The 25,002-nt window shown below is 42.9% G+C and overlaps 1 protein-coding gene across 2 annotated transcripts in view; it reads right to left on the bottom strand.

Annotated features, from left to right (window-relative positions):
• The window catches only part of CERS6 (ceramide synthase 6), a 119,962-nt gene that overhangs the window by 66,552 nt on the left and 28,408 nt on the right, over window positions 1-25,002 (bottom strand). For both annotated transcript variants that reach the window (XM_048308829.1, XM_048308828.1), the window contains exons 2-3: window positions 9,689-9,794; window positions 7,326-7,456 (exon numbers count right to left, since the gene is read on the bottom strand). In XM_048308829.1, the coding sequence (XP_048164786.1) occupies window positions 7,326-7,456; window positions 9,689-9,794 (237 nt within the window). The remainder of the gene's footprint in view (window positions 1-7,325; window positions 7,457-9,688; window positions 9,795-25,002) is intronic.

Below are 25,002 nucleotides of genomic sequence, written 5' to 3' on the forward strand. Positions count from 1 at the left end.
AAGCACAGTAACCTTTAACCCCAGAGAGTATAGTGGGTTGCCCTACAAAACAGCTGTACAGCCAGCTGTCTGGCAGGGCAAATCAGAGAGCAAGGATGCAGAGCTCAGGGAAGTGGCCTTTACTGCTTATTAGCTCTGCAATGGTAGCCTGTGCTGCTGAACTACAGCTTGAGCCAGCCTGTGCAAGTATGCCTAATATAGATGTTCCAAGAGGCAAAGCTGAAGGCATAAACCCACAGCAAACCACACTGCAGCAGCTAGGCTTGATTGCTGAGAGTCTGCCTTTGGAAGTGTGAGTGCTGGGCAAGCTGTGTGTTGGAGAGGAGGTATATGGAAGATGTTTACTCTTGATTTAGCAGAGAACAAGTGTTACAGAAGAATTAAAATTGCTGTAAGTGGCTGTACTGTGTTCTCACAACTTTAAAATTAGGACAACTTGCCAGCCATTGACTTATTTGTGTGTCCACAGACTCAAGCCACAAATTACAATGTATTATGTAACTCAAGGCAACCAGTACTACCCTCTTCCTCTTGGAGCAGGGAAGCCATCAGTGAACCAGCGCTGAATGACATCATACAAAACCATGTATTTACACAAAATAAAAAGCTTCAACTGTACGTTTCTGCAATGACTTCATATATGGATTAGAGAGTAGCAGACAAAAGAATTAGTAACATACAGAGCTATTGAGTGCTACCTTTGTGGAGTAACATTTCACCCTGATGTAAAACAGATCAGGATTTCTCTCTTGGTTTCTACATACTCAAATATGACTCCACGCCTTTTTGCATAGCTGTAGTTTCCCTGACATGAGTCTCAGTACAAATGCCTCATTCATTTTTACCTTCTATAGAGACCTTGCATTCAAGCACATCTCCCTTCCTTTTCAGTGATGTTACTAGACATAATACTCTCAAGAGAGTAACAGGTCCTTGAATGTATTAACTCTAGAGTGTAGATGGAACTCTTACAGTACTATGGTAAAACTGCAGTATTTTACATGCTTAGTATAATAATATCTGCCAGATCATCTTTGTTACTCTGCACTTCAGTTACCGCTTGCGAGCAATTAGAGTCTGCTTTCTCAACCTCCCTACCACCTGACGCTATAATAAACACTTCTTGCACTCAGCAAAGTCACATCTTCCCTGCTCTGGAACAATTTCACAGACTCCTAACGCCCTTCACACTTCATTGAACATCTATGTCCTCCCTCTATAAGCTGCCTCACAAAACTGACTCTACCAGCACCTGAGCCCCTATTCCCTACTTGCCCTTCATGTCACAAAATACCATTTGTTTGCAAGGCTCTTGTCTTCCTTACCTCTGTGCTCCAGTTTCAGCACGTGATATGTCAAAGGCTTTACATTAGTCTTCACAACAGTCTTCTAAGCAAACTATGGACACAATTCACTTATCAACACAGTATCAGATACCTGATTGCCCAAGTAACTGAAACAATCTCTTTAATTACAAATTACTGCTGACATACTGCCTCAGGAAAGGAAAGAATTCCATGAAACAAACATGAAATCCTGTTTAATTACTCTGAGTGTGAAAACCTGCTTTCACTACTCAATTTTGAATGTGCTCCTTTTTTCTTTTTAATTAAAACTCCCGGTTCTTGCACAACAAAACAGGCATTGCTGTTCTCCATCTTTCTTTATCCATTCCATCATTTCCATATGCTTGTACTAAGGTGACTCTCTCTCCTCTTCCATTGTCTTTCTAATTTCCTGCACAGCCCTTGTAGTATCTACAGTCACCAGTTTTGCATCTGCAAAGTACCAAAGCTTCAATTAAATTGAATAATTATTTTAATTAAAAATGGCAATGGGACAGTTTGTCCTGCTCACACCAGCCTAGCAGCAAAATGGGAAATAGTGTCAAGACAACCCAGCTTTATAGGATTGACCAAGGAAGAGCCCTTCTCCCTCCAAAGACAGCATTCCCTGAGTAGCGTAAGAGCCAGCCTATTTTGTTCCCCTTGTCTTACACTAACATTATCATTAAATCTGTATCACCTGATAGATGAATCCTTACCCAGACATTCATAGAGTCAAGGTTGCAAGAACCCAACTAGTTTGGGTAGGGTTGTATCCACATTGTTCAGGGCTGGAATACTGGATAGCATACGCCCAGGGTCTACTCTGCATTCGTACAAAATACCGCTCTGAAACATCACAAGAATTTGTGGGTTTGTAGTTTTTTGGTTCCATTGCAGACACAGAGAGGTGTACACAAATATCCACTTCCTAGTCCTCAATTATATCACAAAATACCATGTCCTTCAGAAACCAACACCAGAAATAAAAATTAACTGTTGCAGTATTGTAAAAGTTTCTCTGAAGCACCAATGAGTTATTTCATTCGAGGTCACAGAAAGTTAACTGAAATACTGAAAGTAGTAAAGAAGTTAAGTATCAGCAAGAAAAAAATGCAAATTACTCCGTTTTTTCATCTGTACAGAAGTGTTTCAGTCCTATTAACTGTTTCAGTACAAAGTGTGTCAGAAGAAAGAAACCAGTAATTACATAGAGGTTTTCAATACTATGCCACATTTCCAAGTTTGCTGCTATTTCACAGTCACTTCCAGAAATTTTTGGTTTTCCTTGATACTATCTCTTTCAGGTGAGACTGCTGTCCTATGATCATTTGTCAACAGAAGCATCTGCCCCAGGAACTCCTGGGCATAGCACGCAGCCCACAGGAGGACACAGCCCACTGCAGCAGGTTACAATGAGAAGGAGCAACAGAACTAAGTATCCGCCCATTTAAAAAAAAAAAAGGAAAAAAGGGAAGGGAAGGGAAGGGAAGGGATTCAGAATTACAATAGCAAGGAGAACCACTACCTGTTTATCAGCACATTAGTCGGGTGTGCAGTTTCTCTTTCATCTAGCATCTGATTGAGTTATCAGTGCTTTAGATCTGAACAGACCAGATAACCAAGGAACAGAATATGCCTCATAACTGGTTAGAGGGTGAGGAGGAGCAGCCATTCCTGTTCCATGGAAAACAGCAAAGGAAAACAAGGGAGATAGTGTAATTCTGTGGCCATTGAAGAGTAACTACCACACTTGCTGCAGAGCATGTAGCATGACTTCACAGACCCATCCCCCTGTTCGCTTTTCTGGTCATGAAACACTGGTTAGTCCTTCATTCTATGTAGCACTGGAGCAGTTGACAAATCATAAATAAATGGACCCAAAATACCATCTACCACATATTTTTGCTCAGATCAGAAGTGTGTTAGAAGCTGATTTAGGAGAGCCTGATGCTATTAGAAATTTAGAGCTAAAAGCCTATTTATTTTCTAGTGCTTTACTGCTCAACACAAAGCACAGACTGATGAATTCTTTCATGCATTTTGTTAAGATGTGTATCAGCACAGTTCAGAATTTCAACAACCAAACAGCTGTCTTCATCTCTTTCCCTTGCATAGTTATTTTTGCAGTAAAATTTTGTAGGAGAGAATTACTCTGCTAGTTGAGGAAAGCAGTATGCCCAAGAAGTTGCAAACAGCCCACAAAATTTTCACACAAATGTGCATAACAAGCAAAAGACCCCCAATCTGTATTTCTCTGTATCTATACATGTACATGTGCACACACACACATATACAGTCATAGATGGATAAAATCTTCCTCCAAAGCAACATGCACAAACAAAATTTCAATTCCTTAGGAAAAAGAATGTCTAGCTAGGACATGAGACAGAGGCTCTTCTCTCCCCTACATCAAAACTAAAAGACACCCTTCTTTCAGACACTTTAGTATCCAAGCTTCTTCTAGAGAATAAAGAGGGGGGAAAAAATAGATCTTTGGCTCTTAAGTCTGCACATTTCCATGTTTTCGCATTCAGAATGTTGTATAAACTCAAAACATCTCTCTTGGCCATATGTCTCTTCCAGCCACTCCTTAGAAACCATGTTAAGTGTCTCTAATAAACAGCTTGCTTAAATGTACATAGCTGTAGGAGAGACAAGTCATCAGCCTGGATGACATTCCAAAATCTCAGGCTAGCAACTTATGGCATCACATTCTTTCCCTTTGCTCCAGACAACAAGGGGGGAGTACAGAATGCTGTCTCTTTCTATACTACTAAGTCTTTGAGAAAACCAGACATGCCTACACACTGAGCAGAAACACAATGCATGGAAACTGGAAAGAAACTGGAAGTGGTTTGGGAATTACTACTGCATTGGCTTTCTGATACATCAAAACAAACATGTCAACAAAGACATTCTTGACTCCTGTATTCTGTCTGGCAATAAGCGAAGTAATTTTCTTGATGTTAGGCTGTGCCATAGGGACAGAGAGAAAAGAATAATAAAAACCCAACAGAAATACATCGAAGTAGAAAAGTCCACTTTGCACACTCAGTTGACCACTTTGTTTCCTCCTTTACGCATCTTGGGTCTGTCAAGTTGAGGAAAGGAGCAAAAATGGTCTAAATTCACACAATAGAAAAGAAAGCTATGGACAGACTATCCCCCACAGCTAATATAGTAGGCTAAGTGGCTGAGGTTTGAAGTCTGAGGTTATACTAGGTGTATACCTTTCCTAGTGACTACAAACTGTGACTAACTCCAGGTTTCATGCCAGAATCACCAAATCCTTGCGATACAAGGATTGACTTGCTAGTAAAATAATACTCAGTGCTGCATTTATCACTGTCCTTCTGACTGGATCATTAATCACCACCTGGTGATTATATACATCAATCACCACTGAGTGAAATTATCTATTTCATATTTCATATAAATACTTATCACCATAACATCTGAAAGCTTAAGCAGGTATGTAATACCACTGAAGTCTCACCACTAGGGTCTCTATGGTTCCAAGAATCAAATTATACCTTCTCTTTCCGACTGATACACTCTATGGCAAGAATACTGGTTAGGGTTCCTGAAAAAGTAATTTATTTTCACTATAATGCTGTGACACAAACAGTATCTATAGACAAAAGATTTTATTACTGCTTTTTCTTCATATAACCATCTTCCCATGGCCAGATTATCTGACAAAGACTGGTAGCAAAGGAATTATTTCATCTGGAAAAAAACCAAACCAAACCAAACCAAAAACCCCCCACAAACTAAAAAAAAAAAACCCAAACAAAAAAAACCCCACAAAAAAAACCAAAAACAAGCAAACAAAACCACAAAAAAACCAACAAAAAACCCCCCACAAAAACCAAACCAAACAAACCCAAACACCTACTCCCCCCACAAGAAACAGTGTAGGTTTTGGAGTTTCTCTGCACTCTGTTTATGGCCAGAATTGTAATTGCTTGAAAAGAAAAAGAAGGGAAGGGGTAGAGAAAGTGAGAAATCTGGGACAGTAAGAATCTAGTAATGAAGTTACTGGCATGGTGTGTTTGGGGCTGGATCTTGGGTGTCACTCATCTCAGGCAAGTGTGTTTATTGCTAAACTTCACTCATTTCACTCTCAGCCTTTGTCATATTAAAGCTACTCTACCTTAGATAGTGCCTACGCTATTCATTTGCAAGAAAGATAAGGCAGTCAAAAATGGCCTGCAGCCCTTCTGGCACAGCTCCTTTTCCCTTCCATCATGGAAAAGCCACTCTGGGCCCAAGGAACACTTTGTCTAGCAGTAAATTGAATCGTCTCCATGTAAAAAGCGTTGGAGCTCTTTTTAAGCAGATCCACATTTGCTGTGGGTTCTGTCACTTTTATTCCCAAGCACAGTCAATCAGTGCTGTTGCCAGCAAAACTGAAGCCTTCTCTGGAGGGACAACAGCAGCTCAGCAGTAGGTGTAGGCAGAGATCACTGTCATTTTGCTTGCTCTGTTCTTGCTTATTACATAAGGGCACATTTTGTTCTGTCGAAATTCTCCACTGGCACCCGAGTTACTGCAGACTTGAGTGGTCCCCTTCCCATGACTGTTGTGGGAACACATACTTTAGGTGGCTCAGAGCTTCAAAGCATCCGCCACACACAGTCACTACATCTGAAAAGCCACGCTATTAACTCAATAGCTATGAAAAGGCTATGGACCTCATACCAAGGGATTTTTTCAGTTCAAAATAAACTGAAGTATCTTGCTTAGTGCCCTGACGGACAGGTTTAACTAAACAACACGTTAACATCCATACTGAAGTGATAAAAGGGTAACCCTGGGTTCCCGGTGGTAGGCTAACTACATACCAGCCACTTTGTCCAAGATGTGTCAGGACAGATGGTGGCACACACTCCATCACTGGAAATGCTCCCAGAGCAAGGCACACACAATTGGTTGGAAAACACCACATTCCCACAGCGCTACATACATGTAGAAATGGAGAGGCAACTCCCATTGCACCTCCTGCAAACCATGAGCAAATAGAACCTGATGTATCCACCTATTATTTGTGCCATCTTGCCTCTTTTTGGTCTGTCAGCACTTCACTACAGCTTGACTTTACCTTCCAGTCTGCATTCATAGCATCCTATTTTAATAATGTACACCACAAAAGAGCAAATTCAGTACCTATTATGAGCCTATCCATGCCAGTATTTCATGGTATGCTTAAATTTTTCTACCTCTTGGTATGCCCAAATGTGCTGGCACCAGTGCAAGGGAGCGAGGTCTTTGAGCTGAGTTACAGAGGCAGCAAAATATACCACCCAAATACGCTAGCTCTAAGGCTAATACAGCTGTAACTCTTCCCAAGATTCCATAGCCTTTCTTACAAGTTAAGAAGACAAGTTAACAGCAACAACCCTTGCAGAAACAAAGGTTGTTCTTCACTGATCTCAAAAAATGAGTAACTCTAAGGCCACTGGCTGCTGACAACAGGATGACTAGGTCTATCCATAATCTCACCATGCCTTGATTTATTAAATATTCAGTAAGGAGGATTTTAGCTGTAAATACCACAGAAAGGACTTAAGCATTCTGACACTTAAGTTCTTCTGATTAAAGGGCAATCATCTTTAGACAATTTATCTTTTGTCTTCTTTTTATTTAACAACCAAACTGCCTTTCATCTTTACTCCTCCATCTCAGATCTCCATCAGGGTGTATTGGCAAAAGGCAGTGCTGTAAGGACAGCACACTAACACCAGGTGACTTGTCCTAAAGGATCAGGCTGGTGCCCTGATAGTATAGAATCACAACTACATGATTTCTACTGAAAATACACAAAAAGTACTATCTGACTCCTTCAAGAGAATGAAGATTGTTTTTTAAGGAAGTTATATTCTACCAATTTGTATAATATTCTACCTGCCTACAAAAATACCTGTGAAAAACAAAGAGGAAAACCAATGAGAACACAGGCTCAACAAGACTCAAGAAGAGAACATGCATCCTTACATGCTCTCACAGAACTTCCTAAGGGTGCTGGGTTTTTCCTGGTTGCGTCTTTGTCGAAACCAACGTTGAATGCTGCGTACATCCCAGTCCAGTTGCTTGGAGAGGCCTTCCAGCCTCTTCTCATCTGGATGCTACAAAACAGAGAAGCACAATAATTATTTTCTTGCCCAACTGCATTAACACTTTAAATTCAGAACCACTGTAATGGACTCTTGCCTTCTCATCAAGCCTGCCTGTCAGACACTTGGATACACAGAAATATATTCACAGAAATCTCAATTGGCACATTCCTGTCTGAATACATTTACAATGACAATTAGTAATCTAGGACAGATGCTGTAATATGACATGCAGGTTCATTACTAGTAAGAAACTTTAAAGGGACAATGGGATTGAAACTTCCTTGAAATTTGGAAGTGAAGTTTAGTAGGCATCAAATGCCATGCATTTCTGGAGCAGTGGTGCTTACAAACACTTCACTGCCTGCCACACACTTTACCTGTTCCATCCTCCTAAATCAGGATCTTTGTCCTATCCACTGTTGCACTAGGGAAGATGGTTTGACTGACACAGAAAGATGATACATCCCATGTTTGTGCATGATAATGTTAAAAAATGAGGTCAATAAACAAAGTGACAACTTCAAAAGGAAAATAACCTTGACAACAGGGAGAGAGAACTGTTTTCTGTAAAACTAAGTACACACAAATATTCTCCACAGCAGAAAATGTGGAAGTCCCATACCATTAATGTGGCTGCAATCCAGAGCAGAGGTAAGGCAAAAGAAATTGAGTTTGTCCTTAATTTGAAGAGCAGTATAGGATGAATCTCCAATCATACAGCAATTCTACATGTACAGTAAAGCAGGTGTACTACTTATATATTCCTCCTGATCACATAGTTTTTTTAAGAAACAGAAAAAGTTTTTAGACAATCTGTTTTCTGGAACTTTAGCTTTATTTCTGCAAGCCAGTTACATACATTGAATGAGATACAAGAGCTCTTACAACAAAGAGTTTTAAATTTTTAAATGTTGCAAGACATAAACCAGGAAAACTTTTGTTAGGCTGAAGTTTTGTCTATCAGCCTCCAAGAAAACATAGGAAAGAGAGGGAAATGAAAGGATAAGATGAGAAGGGTGAAGCATTTGCCATTCATTTCAATGAAGGTTTTTAGTTAACCAAGTTATCTACTAGTTTTTCAATGGAAGGTTAAGAAAAGCAATTTCTGTCACCTTAGAAAAATGAACTGTTTGATGCAGTTCTTGGGAGTTTTGACTAGAGAGAACTGCTGTACAGGATTCAAAAAAGGCAGTTAGCTAAATTGGACAGTTTCTCTGAGAGCAGCTACCAGATTCTTGCAGGAAAGCAGATGCTTTCCTTTGGAGCTCTTCACACACAGCTATTTCAGGCCCTGTGTCAGACTACCAGATTCTACAAGGAAATATTAAAAACAAACAAACAACCCCACAACAAACAAAACCTAACCATTCTTCCTTCAGCTGAGTCTGTGCAAGAGCATATCCTGCAGCTTTCAGGAACAAGGCATATGCAATTCCCTCCCTGAAAACAGGACAAAAGTCACACCAAGTGCCATGGTGATCTCTGGGTAGTGTAGGACACACAAGCAAGACAGATCCACAGCATATTTCACTCTCTGTGACACTGAACCCAATTTTGCCCTTTATGACTTTAATACTCTGAAGTTTACACTGGTGCCCAGCTGCAGCCTGGAGCTAAGGTGGGATTGGAAAGCTCCTGCAGGAAAATTTGGCATGCTTGAAAAGCATGGACAGAACAACATACAGGTTTAGTTGAGATGTCATATGGTGAGAGATGTAGAGACAGATAGGTAAGTTGTGAGGGAAAAACTTGTACAAAAAGATATGCAAACTCTAAATAAAACATTTTTCAATCAGTTTCTTCCACCTTTCTATCTCGTTCTCCTGTAGCTGGGACACCAGCAAGACAGGCAGTTCCCCTAGAAGGAGTAGATTTGAAGTTTGATGGAAAACTCAGTATCAATATTACTGGCTAACAATGAGCTCTTTCTTTTTTTTCAAAAAGCCCCGACAATTTTGCAAGAACTTCTAACAGATAAGAAGCAAAAAAAAGTTGGTGGCCATATGGCATCTACAAAGTGTTTCTGTGACAATTTTTTTGATTGAAAGCTTACAGGAGACGTTACAAAGGGATACACAACTGGTCAAGTTGGCATACTAATGACATCCCCAATATTTGCATTTCTGATTTTAGGTGTAAAAATGCAGCACTGCATTTATCTGTTAGCTTTGCTTTGTTCAGACATAGTTTACAGTGCCACATCCCACTTCATAAGGTAAATATTTTAGTTAGACACTCTACCTTTGTAATAGCTGTGAAAACCTTTTCCAGGATAGCATTAGGTTGAGCTTTCTGTGGTCCATTGGCTTGGACTTTAAGGCCTAAGGCACATGGTTTAGCAATGAACCTGTGAGAAACAGAAAAATGAAAGAAGAAAACAGGTGAAATCCTTCAGTTAGTTACTTCATTACTGTTATCAATCAGTGACGTGGGAAATGAGCAAACACTATAACCTGCCAACAAAAACAATACTTAGTTTAACAGCTCAAAAGCAAGCTCATGTAGGCAATTACATCGCGAAGTAAGTAACATCATTTTGAAGGATGAAAGGAACTCCGCAGAACACATGAAACAGCGGATTTCCTTTCATATTGTGAAGAAAGAGATTAGAACAAAAGCATGAGAGGAATGCCTCCTAGAGAAGCACCAACTAATGAAAAAAGCAGGGCAGCTTGTAGAGATGAGAAGCATCTAATATTATCCTCCAAACACAGCTGTTTTTGTAAATCAGTTTCCAAAGTAGCTACTGCCTCAGGACTCCTTTGGCACAATGGAATTTCAGAATCCTGAAAGGCAGCAAGCACTTAAGCTGCCCAGTCAATACAATTTTCTAAAAGCATAAAATTTACATGGTACAGAGACACAAGCAATGCTCTGCCCTCCAAACTCTTCTGCGAAAATAGGAGGCCATCCCAAATCCTAACACTAATCCATAAATTCTCTGATACATTTTAGGGTTGTATTGCATAGTTTACATTACGTTACTCGAAGACCACTACTCTACTCATGAAAAATTAAATTATTTGTAACTATGAGCCCAAATCTGGAATTCCCATGAAAGCTACAAACTATGTATAGGTATCACATTCATATATGAACACTATGAACTTCTGCCATCTTTGAACTATAAAACTTGATTTGACTTAAAAGGCTTCTGTTTCCTAAAACTTCATTTGTCAACAAGGACCAAAACAACACTTGGTACTTAAGTAGTTCCACATTTATCCAGCTGAATGACCACAAGTTATTAAAAATCACTGAATTCCAACCTGCACACGAGCCCCATTATAAGCACTGTTATGAGCTACAACTGCTGTTTCTGCCATTTTTAAGACAGCACAGCTAATTAAAGGGAATTAATTCCTAGGCAATGTTACAGTGGTTACAGCAATAGCATTTGGTAAAGAAAGATGGGTGATGCCAGACCACCTTGTTGTCCTAGAGAAAACTTCTTGATACACTGACACTATTCCCTTATGAAAGGCAATTCTACAGCCTGAAATAATGTTGATGACAGTTTGAGAGTGAGAAGACAAATATCCAAAAAGACATGCAATGTATCAATGATCTTACTATTTGTTCCTAGTGTGTTACAGAAGAAAAACCCCCTTACATTCTGCAAAAGTTTGGTGGCAATCTAAATTGATTGCAGATTGCAACCATCACACTATCTCTATAGCATCACCTCAATTAAAGGCACTGCATCAGGTGTAAATCCCCTGGTTTAGAGTTAAGACATTTGACGAAATCAATTTCACTGCTAAGCTCAAGAAGGCAGTCCAGTCTTCTGCTCATGAAAGAGAAGCATGTAAGCTTTGTGCATGTTAGATTTAAATACAGTATAATTGAGCCACACTGGAAAGTTGTACATTAGTTAAAGTATAAGCTGACAGAGGAAGTGAGAATTGTATTCTTTAGTTCAACACAGACATAACCAAACCAGTCCGGGCCATCGCTGTTAGCTGATAACCAAAAATATAGATGAAGAAGCCAACAGAGTTTGATTTCAGAAGTTTAGTTTACAACTCTAAGGAGTTCTAAAACACTTCATCATGTAACAGCGGGGCTCAGAATATTAGCATCTATGTCCTTCTTTTGTATCAAAGAGCTGAAAAACACCCAGAAGTTCAAGTCTTCATTATTAAAGACAATTTAAAGACAATAAAAACAATTTCCTGAAGAGCAAGCAATAAAGCCAGACAAGAGTCAATCCTTAAGGAGACAATAAAGGCGATGTCAATCAGTGTAAAAGCTAATTTTACAAAGCAATAAAAGGAAACATTTAAAAGTAGAGGAGCAGAGGAATGCTGTAGGCAGAGTGAAAACAAAAGAAAGAGAAGACAACTGCAGCAGCAGCAGTTTCATGCATTCACAGAGGAACCCAGGCTCAGCCTCCACCATCAACAGCAAGATCAAGAAACAGTCATAAAATAAACACAAAAATCAAAATAAAAATTGTTTCAGATGGATTTTCTGTGCACTTGTTAAGTCAGTCTCCTCTGAAGTAACACATGATTCGGGAGTTTTGTGTTTATTTGGAGGGTATGGGGTTTTTTTGTTTAGTTGTGTGTGGGGGGGGGGTGTTTGTATTGGTGGGGGGTTTGTTTGTTTGCTTGGGGTTTTTGCTGTTGTTTTGTTTGCTTATTATTTTAATAAAATACATCTTTCGACTTCTGTTTTGCTTTTCTCCTTCTCCTGCGTGAAGGATTGTGATAGCCATAATATAACTCCAATAGAAAGGCAGTTCCCTAAACATGCTAATTTAAAAGAAAAAAAAACAGATAAAAAGTCCCAGTTAGAAAAAAAAAATCAACAAGAAGCAATTCCAACAAGTTTCATGCTGAGCCGATCCTCATTTAAATCTAAGCAAACCATCTGGGTTTGCTTAAATTACATTCTTAAAATTACGTGCCATGTTAATGAACAGCCTAGATAAATCCAGAACAAAGCACAGCCCCAGTGTTCCTTTTTTAAAAAAATTGTAATATTGATGTTATAGTCATTACCTAAAACAAAACACATTTTCTAAACACAAACCTGAGCTTTTCTGCCTTTGCTGCTTATGTTTTTCACATGCATGGGAGGAATGGGCATGTGACTTAAAGCAGAGCTGGTCCACAAGGACAGCAAAGAACAGCCAGGACATGTACAGGGTACACAGCTGCAAGACACAGGATTATCTTGGCCAGCTATGTCTGCGATGAAGGGACAGGGAAAGCTAAAAAAAACCCACAAAGGTCCTACTAGGATACTCAAGAGAAACAAAGTAGTTTTAAGCGAAACATTTTATATACCTGCAATACTGAGCAGGTTTGACCACTGATTCAAGTATGTATGAGCCAAGCCTCGTCCACATGATTACTTCTGGTGAAACTTGTAAAATACGAGGTGTTTTTTATTTTTCATTTAAAAACGTAATCAATTCAAGCTATACTTTACAGTATAAGAATTATTTTTCAAGGCTACAATAAAATTTTAAAGTAGAATTCATTTAGTAGGATCACAAATGTCACACTAGGTGTCATAAAAAACATCATTAACATGCTATTTTTCTGTAATAATTTAAATTGATTCATAAGTAAAAAACCAGAATTAATGTTTGATACATGTACAAACTATGAGTGTTTTGCCAAATGCTGCATTTCTTGAAAGCACTACTCATTTTTTCCATTTCTGCTAACACTGTGGTATTCAATTCCCTAAACAGTCTTAGTGAAACCCATGGGACTCTTTATTGCATAAGGTACTGCAATTAAGAGGGAGTAACTATTGTGAAAGAGTAAGGACAGCAGAATTGAGTATATTGCCAGCTTTTCTCGTTAAAACATGGAAATCTGAACAAACACCACACTAAAATCTCTTTTTCAATGGATTTCAGTACTGCTGAATTGAAAGCTGCTATTTGATTACACAGAAATTAAAGGACAAACACATTTTTGCTGAATGCAGTCCCATCTATTCTGGATCTGGAAATGAAAGACTAACACAAACAAGGGAATTAAAATCAGAATTCAAGAACCTTTTAAAAGGCAGGTTCCTCATTCACAGATGAAAGCCACATTTAAAAACCAAACCAAACCAAAAAGCCCACAGTCAGGCGGTTCAGATAAGGTGGGTTACTGCAGAGCACTGGTGTGGAAAGCACTGAGCCTTTGCAGGCGCACACAGCCCAGCGTGTGCCCGAAGGCCATATCTGAGTGCCCCGTACGCTCTCAAAGCAGGCACTGCTCGGCATTTTCAATCCTGTCCTTCTCAATTCACTTATTTACAACAGTGAGGCCTCCTACTCCAGCCCAAACTCAGAGATCAGTTTGTCTCTAGAAGGGGGTCAGAAAACCCTTTGCAAAATGATCCCCCACCTCTTCCAGGGTATAAAAAGAAACATCATTTTCACCACAAGTATATCAATTTAATCAAGTACCATTTTGGGTTTCCCCAGGCAGGTGCAGTACTTCGTGAGGGAAACAATCCCACCTGACCACCAACACTGGGGAAAACAAACCCCCATCCTTTCAGAATTAATTTGAAATGTTACCCCTCACAATCCCTGGAGGAAGATGTTCATTTGCACTTGCAAAGTCTGCATTAAATAAGTAGGATTTTTTAAGTATCACATGAAGGATGAGAAGAAAAGTAAAATCATCTTTTTTTTTCTTACTACAGATCAAACAGCCCTACTTGTAACATGTAATCTTTGCCCTGCATCTGGCCAGACACAGATAGTAAGTCTTAGTCATCTGGGGCGCTGGGAATGTGCCTGTAGGGCCCTCTGATAGCATGTGAATGTAGTGTTTTCACACCAGCAGGACATCTGCCATTTTTGCCCTTTAGCAAATTCATGTCTGACAGTTTCTCAGCAGCTCTGAAGATATTTATACCACCACAGAGCCCACAGCAGGTAATTAGGGATTACGGGTTTGGGATTTTTTAAACAGCCTAAAAAGTCTGCAAGAATTAACAAGGCTTTCCAAAGAGGGCCAAAAAAACCCAACCAAACAAACAAAAATTAAGCTAACAGGGCTAATCTTAATAGTCCTAGAACAAATAGTAGATAATCGGGGCTGTCAATTCAGTATACCTATCCCAGCACTGGTTTTGGCTTTATGTTTCCCAGCAACTTACGCTACAGAAGACCCAATGGGATATAATGTCTGTAGCACAAGCAGGGGTCTTAATGCACGTAATCTCATCCAAAACATATGTACACAGGAAAGTTAACTTCACTGAATATGAATTATTCATGTAATTCACGCTCTTTATAACATATGGGGAGACACAACGAAAATAATGGCTTCTTCTAAACCATCAATTTAAGAAACACCAGTCTTCAAATAATTGACAGTCTTAGCTAAGTGATATATGTTAATCAATTATTTTTGCAAAAGGATAAGATTATCCATTCAACAGAACCTAAATCAAAACAAGGGTGATTGATACAAAGGAAAAAGGGTGTTTTACACTTCTGCACTTAAAATGGGCATATCTAAAATAAGTTACCATCAGAGGGAAGGATCTGCAAGAGTCTTACCAGGTCTCAAACTCAGCAATAACTCGCAAAGTAAGTTTAGATTTTTTTTTTTCCATTTAGGTACATTATATCACACAACTTAGTAAACCCTTTTTTTTATCCTTGCAGTATTTTAAGCACAGAAAGTTTCTTCCCTCACTTAAGCAACTTTATTTTGTGACTGACTTTAATACAGAAGCCCACTCAGAAATTTTCATTAGTGCAAGTAAGAAAAGCTAAGCCAGTACATATTTCACACTTTCCTAAAAAATCTTGGTTAATCACAGCTTAAATCAGTCCCTTTTGTCACTCATTTTTATCAAAAGTAGGTCACATTATGGACCAACAGACATGACTAATGGCCTGTTATTACATACCAGCCATCCCCTAACTGACAATCCATTTTCTGAGAAGATAACTCAGCATGGCACAAAGGATCTGCACAAAATCTCCCTGGAGACCGCTCCTACATGACTTCTGCTAACAGATAAAAAATACCATGAAGCAAACAGGCAGGACCTTGGCTATGAAGTCCTCATGTACCCCAAGAATATGCAGTTCTGTTTTAGCCCTTCATGTCCACAAAAAAATTTGAGTTAATTGCTTGTCAATGCACGATGAGAGTTGAGTCTCCTTTTCGTGTGCTGAGTACATGTGGAGTAATTTGAGAAAACTGTGGTGAATGTTAAAATGTGCAGCGCATCTCTGAGTCATCCCAAGTATAACTAGGTGATCTCTAGAGGTCCCATCCAACATCAACCATTCTGTGATAACAAACTCTAGTTAAATGGTAGGCTCTGATTGCATACATACAGTATCTCTGTGAAACTGCTAAAAACTCTCGCTCAGGCACTGGCATAGTTCAAGTGGTGCTTGCATAAAAGGCTGCTCATGTTGCTAACACCAGACAGCTGTGAGCTCAAAAAAAAAAAAACCTAACAAGCAAACTATTCCTTGCCAATCAAGGATGTTCATAAAACCTCATAGTTTCCTATCAGTATATCTGTACAAATATCAGGGAAGGCAGTTAAACCAGCAAAAATTTGTCTCTGTGCTGACAATGTACACAAATCTGTTTTGAAGAGTCTGGCTCCTTTTTTGAAAGAGTGATGCAGAGCAAATTTTCCCCGCTCATCTACTTTATGCTCACTAAACACAGATTTTTGCAGGGATTTATGATTACAATTGTCTAACTTGCTGGACATTGCTTGCTGGTTTTAAACAGAAACAGTCTAAATTTGCTCTAAGGATGAGTAAAAGCAGAAGAGGCTTGTTTCTGAGCAGATGCTCAACCAATTTACTGCCACAAAACTCAAAAACAATTACTGAATTTGTTTTGTTATTTTGGTATAGCTGACCTACTTAACTCAGAAGTTACTCGTATTAGCAATAATTAAAATAAAACAAACAAAACCCCCCACAAACCCCAGAAAAATCTTAATAGTCCTAGGACAAATAGTAGATAATCAGGGCTGTCAATTCAGTATACCTATCCCAGCACTGGTTTTGGCTTTATGTTTCCCAACAACTTACGCTACAGAAGACCCAATGGGATACAATGTCTGAAGCACAAGCAGGGGTCTTAATGCACGTAATCTCATCCAAAACATATGTACACAGGAAAGTTAACTTCACTAAAATTTTTTGGATGTCCTGAGAAATGGGTCAAAACTCCCACAGTTAAACCTTTTCAAAGGAAAGAACCTGTCTGTCCAAGCAAAAAGCCAAGCACACAACTCCGTATGTCAGCAAGAGCCTTCTCCTGCCAAGCATCCCAAGCAGCGCCTCAGAGGGCAGTGGCAAGGACAGCACAGAGCCAACCCTTCCAGGGGGACCTATTCCCAACCCTCCTGAAATGACTCCAGAAAAGCACGCGTACACATCTGCCTTTCATCTGAGACGTTCAGTGCTTTTCCTTCTCTTCCCATAGAGATGCATTAGCTGTTATTCCCACTCCAGCATCATCATCCCATACCTCACATTAAATTATACAAACTAAACACTATATGGTACAATCCACACGTGTTTCCAAAAAACGACAGCTAAGCAGCTTGCAAGAGAATTCAGCTTATAAAATTAGTGAGGTTTTGTCTTTCTTTGTCTCAAATTATTAGACAGCAGTCATGCTCACTGGACAGGAAAAAAAAAAAAGCAGAAAAATCACTGCTTTGGAGTTTGGTTTTTTTTTTCCTGAGATTTTAAAAGCTTTTTGTTAGTTTTGACCCAACAGACCCTTCTAACAAGCAGACATGTCTTTGACCTCAGCATTTCTACAAAGTATTCTAAGTTTCATTAGAAGGCTTAAAAAAACCAACCACAAAAGCAACCAACCAATAAAAAACTCAAAAAAACCCCAAACAAACAAACAACCCTCCAAAACCAACCAAACAAAAAAACCCCCACCAAAACCAACAACAATCACCCATATCCTGCTACTTCTTAAACACAGAGCTGGGAACTTCTTTGAAGAAGAGGTTGACTTGAAAAAGAAGATTTGAAATCTTCCTTAACAAAGGGTATTGCTCATCTTTCCTAACAAAATTCAAATTACATGTCAGGCTGGCAGTAGAAAATTCATCTATTCCAATACTTGGAACTCGCAGAGCAGACAGGGCTGGCAGAAGCCTGCAGTGCCACTGAAGGCCAGTGGAACTGATGGTCTGGAATGAGAAACTGCTCATCTATAAAAAGAAGTGCAATGCAATACTTTACTGAGTGCAGGTGTGTGCTAGGATCTAGCATGGGCAGGGTCCTAGAAGGCAGAGGAGGCAGAGGTGGCAGAAGCCAACTCACTGCTGCACATGGGCTCTGTCAGGTTTGCTCCATGGGCCAGATGGACCTGCCAGCTGCACTCAAGTACTGCCACAGCCCCTGAAATGCTACAGCACCACTCCCACGCATTTTTCAGCCTTTTAACTGAAATTATTCTTTCCTGTAATATATCGAAGATGGATATAGAAGGCAGGCTAAAGAAAAGCCCTACACCTGTAACACTTGATTCAATAGGAATTCTGACATTTACACATATTAGCTGTATAAAACCACTCCATTGCTGCTTCCAAGAGCAATGCTTTATCTCTGAAAAGGTTTACGTAATTTTACATCTGGAAAACAGAGTGCCCTATAAATTCACATATTGTCTTAGCAAAACAGCATTCAGCATCAAGTGTTTTCTTGCCATGCAAGTGAGATTTCGTTTTACACAGATCAACTTCAGGGAAGAAAATCTGGTCACAGTAATCTGCATCAGGGCAATAAGACTCAAGAACTTCCTCCCAGAAGTATTTTCACATAATAGCAAGTTCTACTTTATCCAACAGTCTATGAAAGGTAGCTGTATAAAAAACCAGATTTGGTTATCTGTATTTCAGCTTTCAGACTTACTGATTAGTACAGCGTAAACATACATAATTTTAAGTAAATAAAACAAATTATCCTTATCATTCAACAGCAGTGTTAGGAAATGCTTTGTCCTAACAGAGTTATTCTTAAGAAACACAACCGATATGACTGACTGTCTCGGTTTTGAAAGACAGGTGTCTGCTAAGGAAGGCAGAGGCCCCCCTTGAAGTGGCAGATATAACCCCTTTTCCCTCCAAGTTATTATATTTTGAAATCAAGGGCCTTTAGGCAAAGGTGTGGGAAATAGGAATAACAGTTCTTTACTCTATATATATATATATGTATATAACCAGTCAAACAAAACAACAACAACTCTGGCAGTAACAGCAATCACAAACCCAGTGCCAGCCTTCTCGGCTGTCAGGCCCTTTCCCCTCGGGTGCAGTTCCGCTCGCAGCCGGCAGGGGCGCTGGCGGCTCCCGGTGAGCAGGGCAGGTGCGATGGTTCCCCCGCGGCTGCAGGGGGCGCTCCGGAGCGAGCTCGGGGAGCACGCGGCACCGGTGCCCCGGGATCCCGGGAAGGGATGGAACAAAGGCTTCACAAACCCCTGGGCAGCCGATCCCGGACTTTCAGGAACAGCAGGCTGGAATGGCAGGGACGAACGCAAATCCCGGGTGGCAGACGAGATGTATCCAGATGGGAAAAAACCACGGAGGCCCAGGCAGGCAGGGCGAGCAGGGCTACAGCGTAGCGAAAGCTCGAAGCAGCAGCGGAGCAGGACAGCCACAGCTCGGTCTCCAGCAGGGCAGGGAAAAGCGGCTTTTGGGGTCCCGGCGTTGCTTCCAGCAGGAAGAAAGAACGGCCAAAAAGAAAGAAGCAGCAGCTCCTTTCTCTGCAGCTTCTCTCTCCGGACGCTCAGAGCGAACTGTCCCCACACCCAGGTGTAGACAAAAGAGTAGCCAGGCCCGCCCCACTCCCCTTTTTGTCTTTCTTAAGTACAGCTATTTGTCCCCTAGCAACATGCATATGGGAGAAAATTCCTTTAACAGGAAAACCTAAGACTAAACTAAAACCCCAACATTATCCACCCCGAATTTTTTCCCATACTAACATGTTACATGAAACTTAACTTTTTTTTTAACCATATAAATCTATGCATTACCCAAATTATATACAAATATACATGCTGATACTGATACAAGTACAGAGCCATGGGTAGTTCACCCTAAAACAAGGTCCTCTTGAGGTAAGCATCGGGTCTCTCCATCTTTTTGCATCACCCACCAGGTGCAACCTGGTCCCTGAGCAAAAACAACCCCACGGATGGGTTTGTCTTTGCTCAAGGCAGACTTTACCCAAACAGTTTTTCCAAGCATACCTCTCATGTGCACCACTGGAACCTTATCCCCGTCTGTTGTTTGTAGGGGTTCAGATTGGGCAGGGCCTGCTCGGCTGGTGGAACCTCGAGTGTTAACTAACCAGGTGGCTCTTGCTAAATGCATCTCCCAGTTTTTGAAAGTCCCCCCACCCAGTGCCTTCAAGGTGGTTTTAAGCAGTCCATTACACCGCTCAACCTTCCCAGCTGCTGGTGCATGGTAAGGGATGTGGTACACCCACTCAATGCCATGTTCTCTAGCCCAGGTGTTTATAAGGCTGTTCTTGAAATGAGTCCCATTGTCAGACTCGATTCTCTCAGGGGTGCCATGCCTCCAAAGGACTTGCTTTTCCAGGCCCAGGATGGTGTTCCGGGCAGTAGCATGAGGCACAGGATAGGTCTCCAGCCACCCAGTGGTGGCTTCTACCATTGTGAGCACATAGCGCTTGCCTTGGCGGGTTTGAGGCAGTGTGATGTAATCAATCTGCCAGGCCTCCCCATACTTGTATTTGGACCATCGCCCGCCATACCACAGAGGCTTCACCCGCTTGGCCTGCTTGATCGCAGCGCATGTCTCACAGTCATGGATAACCTGGGAGATACTGTCCATGGTTAGATCCACCCCTCGGTCTCGTGCCCACTTATAGGTGGCATCTCTGCCCTGATGGCCTGAGGCATCATGGGCCCATCGAGCTAGGAACAGTTCTCCTTTATGTTGCCAATCCAAGTCTATCTGGGACACCTCTATTTTCGCAGCCTGATCTACCTGTTTGTTGTTACGATGTTCTTCATTAGCCCGGCTCCTGGGGATGTGAGCATCTACATGACGGACCTTCACGGATAGCTTCTCTACCCGAGTGGCAATGTCTTTCCACTCTTCAGCAGCCCAGATTGGTTTTCCTCTGCGCTGCCAGTTTGCCTTATTCCACCTTTCCAGCCAACCCCACAGAGCATTGGCTACCATCCATGAATCAGTGTAGAGGTAGAGCTTTGGCCACTTCTCTCTTTCAGCTATGTCCAGAGCTAATTGGACAGCTTTGAGCTCAGCAAATTGGCTCGATCCACCTTCTCCTTCAGTGGCCTGTGCAACTTGTCGTGTGGGGCTCCATACAGCGGCTTTCCATTTCCGGCTAGCGCCTACAATTCGGCAGGAACCATCAGTGAAGAGGGCGTATTGTCTTTCACTCTCTGGTAGCTCGTTATATGGTGGGGCTTCTTCGGCACGTGTCACCTGCTCCTCTTCTTCTTCAGAAGATAACCCAAAAGTCTCACCTTCCGGCCAGTTTGTAATTATTTCCAAGATCCCAGGGCGACTTGGGTTTCCAATTCGGGCGCGCTGCGTGATGAGGGCAATCCATTTGCTCCAAGTAGCGTCGGTGGCGTGATGCGTGGAGGGAACCTTTCCTTTGAACATCCACCCCAGCACCGGTAGTCGGGGTGCCAGGAGGAGTTGTGCCTCTGTGCCGATTACTTCTGAGGCAGCCTGGACTCCTTCATAAGCTGCCAGGATTTCCTTCTCTGTGGGAGTGTAGTTGGCTTCAGATCCTCTGTAGCTTCGGCTCCAGAATCCCAGTGGTCGGCCCCGAGTCTCACCAGGCACCTTCTGCCAGAGGCTCCAGGACAGACCATTGTTCCCGGCTGCAGAGTAGAGCACGTTCTTCACCTCTGGTCCTGTCCTGACTGGGCCAAGGGCTACGGCGTGAGCAATTTCCTGTTTGATCTGGGCGAAGGCTTGCTGCTGTTCAGGGCCCCAGTGGAAATCATTCTTCTTGCGGGTAACCAGGTAGAGAGGACTCACGATCTGGCTGTACTCGGGAATGTGCATCCTCCAGAAACCTATAGCACCTAGGAAAGCTTGTGTTTCCTTCTTGTTGGTCGGCGGAGACATTGCTGTGATCTTATTGATGACCTCAGTGGGAATCTGACGTCGTCCATCTTGCCACTTTACTCCCAGGAACTGGATCTCTCGGGCAGGTCCCTTGACCTTGCTCTTCTTGATGGCAAAACCAGCTTGCAGGAGAATTTGAATTATTCTCTCTCCTTTCTCAAACACTTCGGTTGCGGTGTTCCCCCACACAATGATGTCATCAATGTACTGCAGATGTTCTGGAGCCTCACTCTTTTCTAGTGCAGTCTGGATCAGTCCATGACAGATGGTGGGACTGTGCTTCCACCCCTGGGGCAGTCGGTTCCAGGTGTACTGCACGCCCCTCCAGGTGAAGGCAAACTGAGGCCTGCACTCTGCTGCCAGAGGAATGGAGAAGAATGCATTGGCAATGTCAATAGTGGCGTACCACTTCGCTGCTTTGGACTCCAGCTCGTACTGGAGCTCCAACATGTCTGGCACGGCAGCGCTCAACGGTGGAGTCACTTCATTCAGGGCACGATAGTCCACAGTCAATCTCCATTCCCCGTCAGACTTGCGCACAGGCCAGATGGGGCTGTTGAAGGGTGAGTGGGTCTTGCTGACCACCCCTTGACTCTCCAGCTCGCGGATCATCTTGTGGATGGGGATCACAGCATCTCGATTTGTCCGATACTGCCGGCGGTGCACTGTCGAGGTGGCAATTGGCACTCGTTGCTCTTCCACTTTCAGGAGCCCAACTGCAGAAGGATTCTCAGATAGTCCAGGCAGGGTGTTCAATTGCCTAATGCCCTCTGCCTCCACAGCAGCAATCCCAAATGCCCACCTGAGTCCTTTTGGGTCTTTGTAGTAGCCATTCCGGAGGAAGTCTATGCCCAGAATACACGGGGCCTCTGGGCCGGTCACAATCGGATACTTTTGCCACTCCTTCCCAGTCAGGCTCACCTCAGCTTCCAAAAGGGTCAACTGCTGTGATCCCCCGGTCACCCCAGCGATGGATACAGGTTCTGCCCCCACATGTCCCGATGGCATTAAAGTACATTGTGCCCCAGTATCAACCAATGCATCATATTTTTGTGGCTCTGATGTACCAGGCCATCGGATCCACACCGTCCAGAAAACTCGGTTCTCCCGTGCCTCTTCCTGGCTAGAGGCAGGGCCCCTCTAGCCCTGGTTATCATTCTTTCCCTGGGCGTACATGCTCGAGGTACCTTCAAGGGGATCCGACATATCATCCTCCCTTCTGTAATGCCTGGCAGCTCGGTCACGGGAGGCTGAGGCTACCTTCACCTTAGCAGAACCCCCTCGGTTAGTGCCTCCCTCCTTGAGTTCACGCACCCGTGCTGCCAGGGCAGAGGTGGGTTTCCCATCCCACCTTCTCATGTCTTCCCCATGCTCACACAGGAAAAACCACAGCTCAGCTCGTGGGGTGTACCCTCTCTCTCTCGCAGGGGGACGACGGGCTCTGACTTGGGGGCCTGTGACTCGCACTGGTGCCACACTGACCCTCCTCATCTCCTCCCTCATCTCCTCCATCTTCTCCTTCATCTCCTCTTTGAGGTCCTGGACCACAGCAGAGACATGAGCTTTCAGCAGGCCATTGATCATGCTGTCATAATGCCTGAGCCTGTTGGCAACAGAGCCCACTGTTTCTCGGGTATTGTCAGCATCAATCGTTGCAATGAAGGTGGTGTATTGCGATGGCCCTAGCCTTGCCAGGTTCCACATCATCTGTCCTGTGCACCTGACTTTATCGGGGTCATTATCATGCTGTCCATCCTTCCCAAAGAGTACCTCTAATATTGCCACCTCTCTTAGCTGTTGGATCCCTTGCTCGAGTGTCTTCCACTGCATTCTATGATGATACTCCTGCATTCTTTCTTTGTGAATGAACCTTTCTCTCACACTCATTAAGAGCCGCTCCCAGAGAGAGAGAGGCCCTGGCTCCCTCACAAATATCTGGTCCACACCTGGGTCCTGGGTCAACGATCCCAGATACCTTGCCTCACCACTATCCAGTTGCACACTTGTGCCCATAAGGTCCCAAACCCGAAGCAGCCAGGTGGTATAAGGCTCACGCCCCCTTCGCACAATGTCGTTTCGCATAGCACGGAGACTGTCGTGCGACAGGGACTCAGTAATGATTTCTGGCTCTGGCTCTCCTGCTGGTTGTGAGGGCCCTGGTTGCCCATCATCATTAACTGGTCGTACTGATTTGGTCTTATACTTCCTCCTTTGCACAGGGGCGACTGCTGCTGGCTGTGGTTGTCCTTGTGGTTCAGCTGAAGCCTGGACGATTGTAACATCCGTGGGTTCCACTGCTGCACCATCGGACTCACCCTCTTTGGGGCAGGGAGAGGGTTTTTCACTAGCTGAGGAGGTGTATTCCCTTAGCAACTGGCATATCTCCTGGCGCACCTGGCCCATCTCCTGGCACATCTCCTTGCGCACCTGACCCATCTCCTGGCATATCTCCTGGCGCACCTGACCCATCTCCTGGCATATCTCCTGGCGCACCTGACCCATCTCTTGGCACATCTCCTGCATCCCTTTTGCCAGTACCCCCACCCAGTTTGGGTAGTCCATTTCTGAGGTGGACTGTTGGGCAGTATCAGTCTGTGGGGCGGGATCTCTAGTGTCTGGGGCTGTGGCAGGCTCTGGCTCTGGGGTAGGATCTCTAGTGTCTGGGGCCGTGTCAGGCTCTGGGGCAGGATCAGGCTCTGGGGTAGGAACTCTACTCTCTGGGGCCATGTCAGGTTCTGGGGCAGGATCTCTAGTCTCTGGGGCTGGTGTCCGGGTAGATATCCAAGCCAATCTCAACTTATCCTTGAATGCTAAATAGAGTAGGCCTATCAGCAGCAGATGGTTAGTATTCAGAGGGAATTTAAACCCTTCGAAAATTGATGGGGTGGGCCCAAAGAACTGGTTGAGGGGTTGGGAGAAAACTTCCCCTGGTGTCATTTCCTCACAGAAGGTACCATTGTTAACATAACCCCAAAAACATGTGCTCAGTGTGTGATAGCTGTTTATCCATGTGCCCACATTCCGGAGGAAGTTAAAAACCCATGAATTCCTCACCTTCTCGACCCATAACGCAAGCTGGATAACAGCAATGGTAGCCTTAGTCAGAGGACCCATATTCAAGTAAGGAGCTGCAAAGGGGAAGAATATAGCCACGGCTACATGCCACCCAAACCAGGGTAAACTAGACCACATGGTGCTGCCTAACAAGGTTCCAATATCCAGCACACAAAATAAAGTTATCGAGGAACTGTTATTCCTTTTTCACCTCTATTTCTTAATGCCCTCAGGCCCCACGTTGGGTGCCAAGAGCTGTCTCGGTTTTGAAAGACAGGTGTCTGCTAAGGAAGGCAGAGGCCCCCCTTGAAGTGGCAGATATAACCCCTTTTCCCTCCAAGTTATTATATTTTGAAATCAAGGGCCTTTAGGCAAAGGTGTGGGAAATA

Source organism: Corvus hawaiiensis, chromosome 7, assembly GCF_020740725.1.
Source record: "Corvus hawaiiensis isolate bCorHaw1 chromosome 7, bCorHaw1.pri.cur, whole genome shotgun sequence".
NCBI lineage: Eukaryota > Metazoa > Chordata > Aves > Passeriformes > Corvidae > Corvus > Corvus hawaiiensis.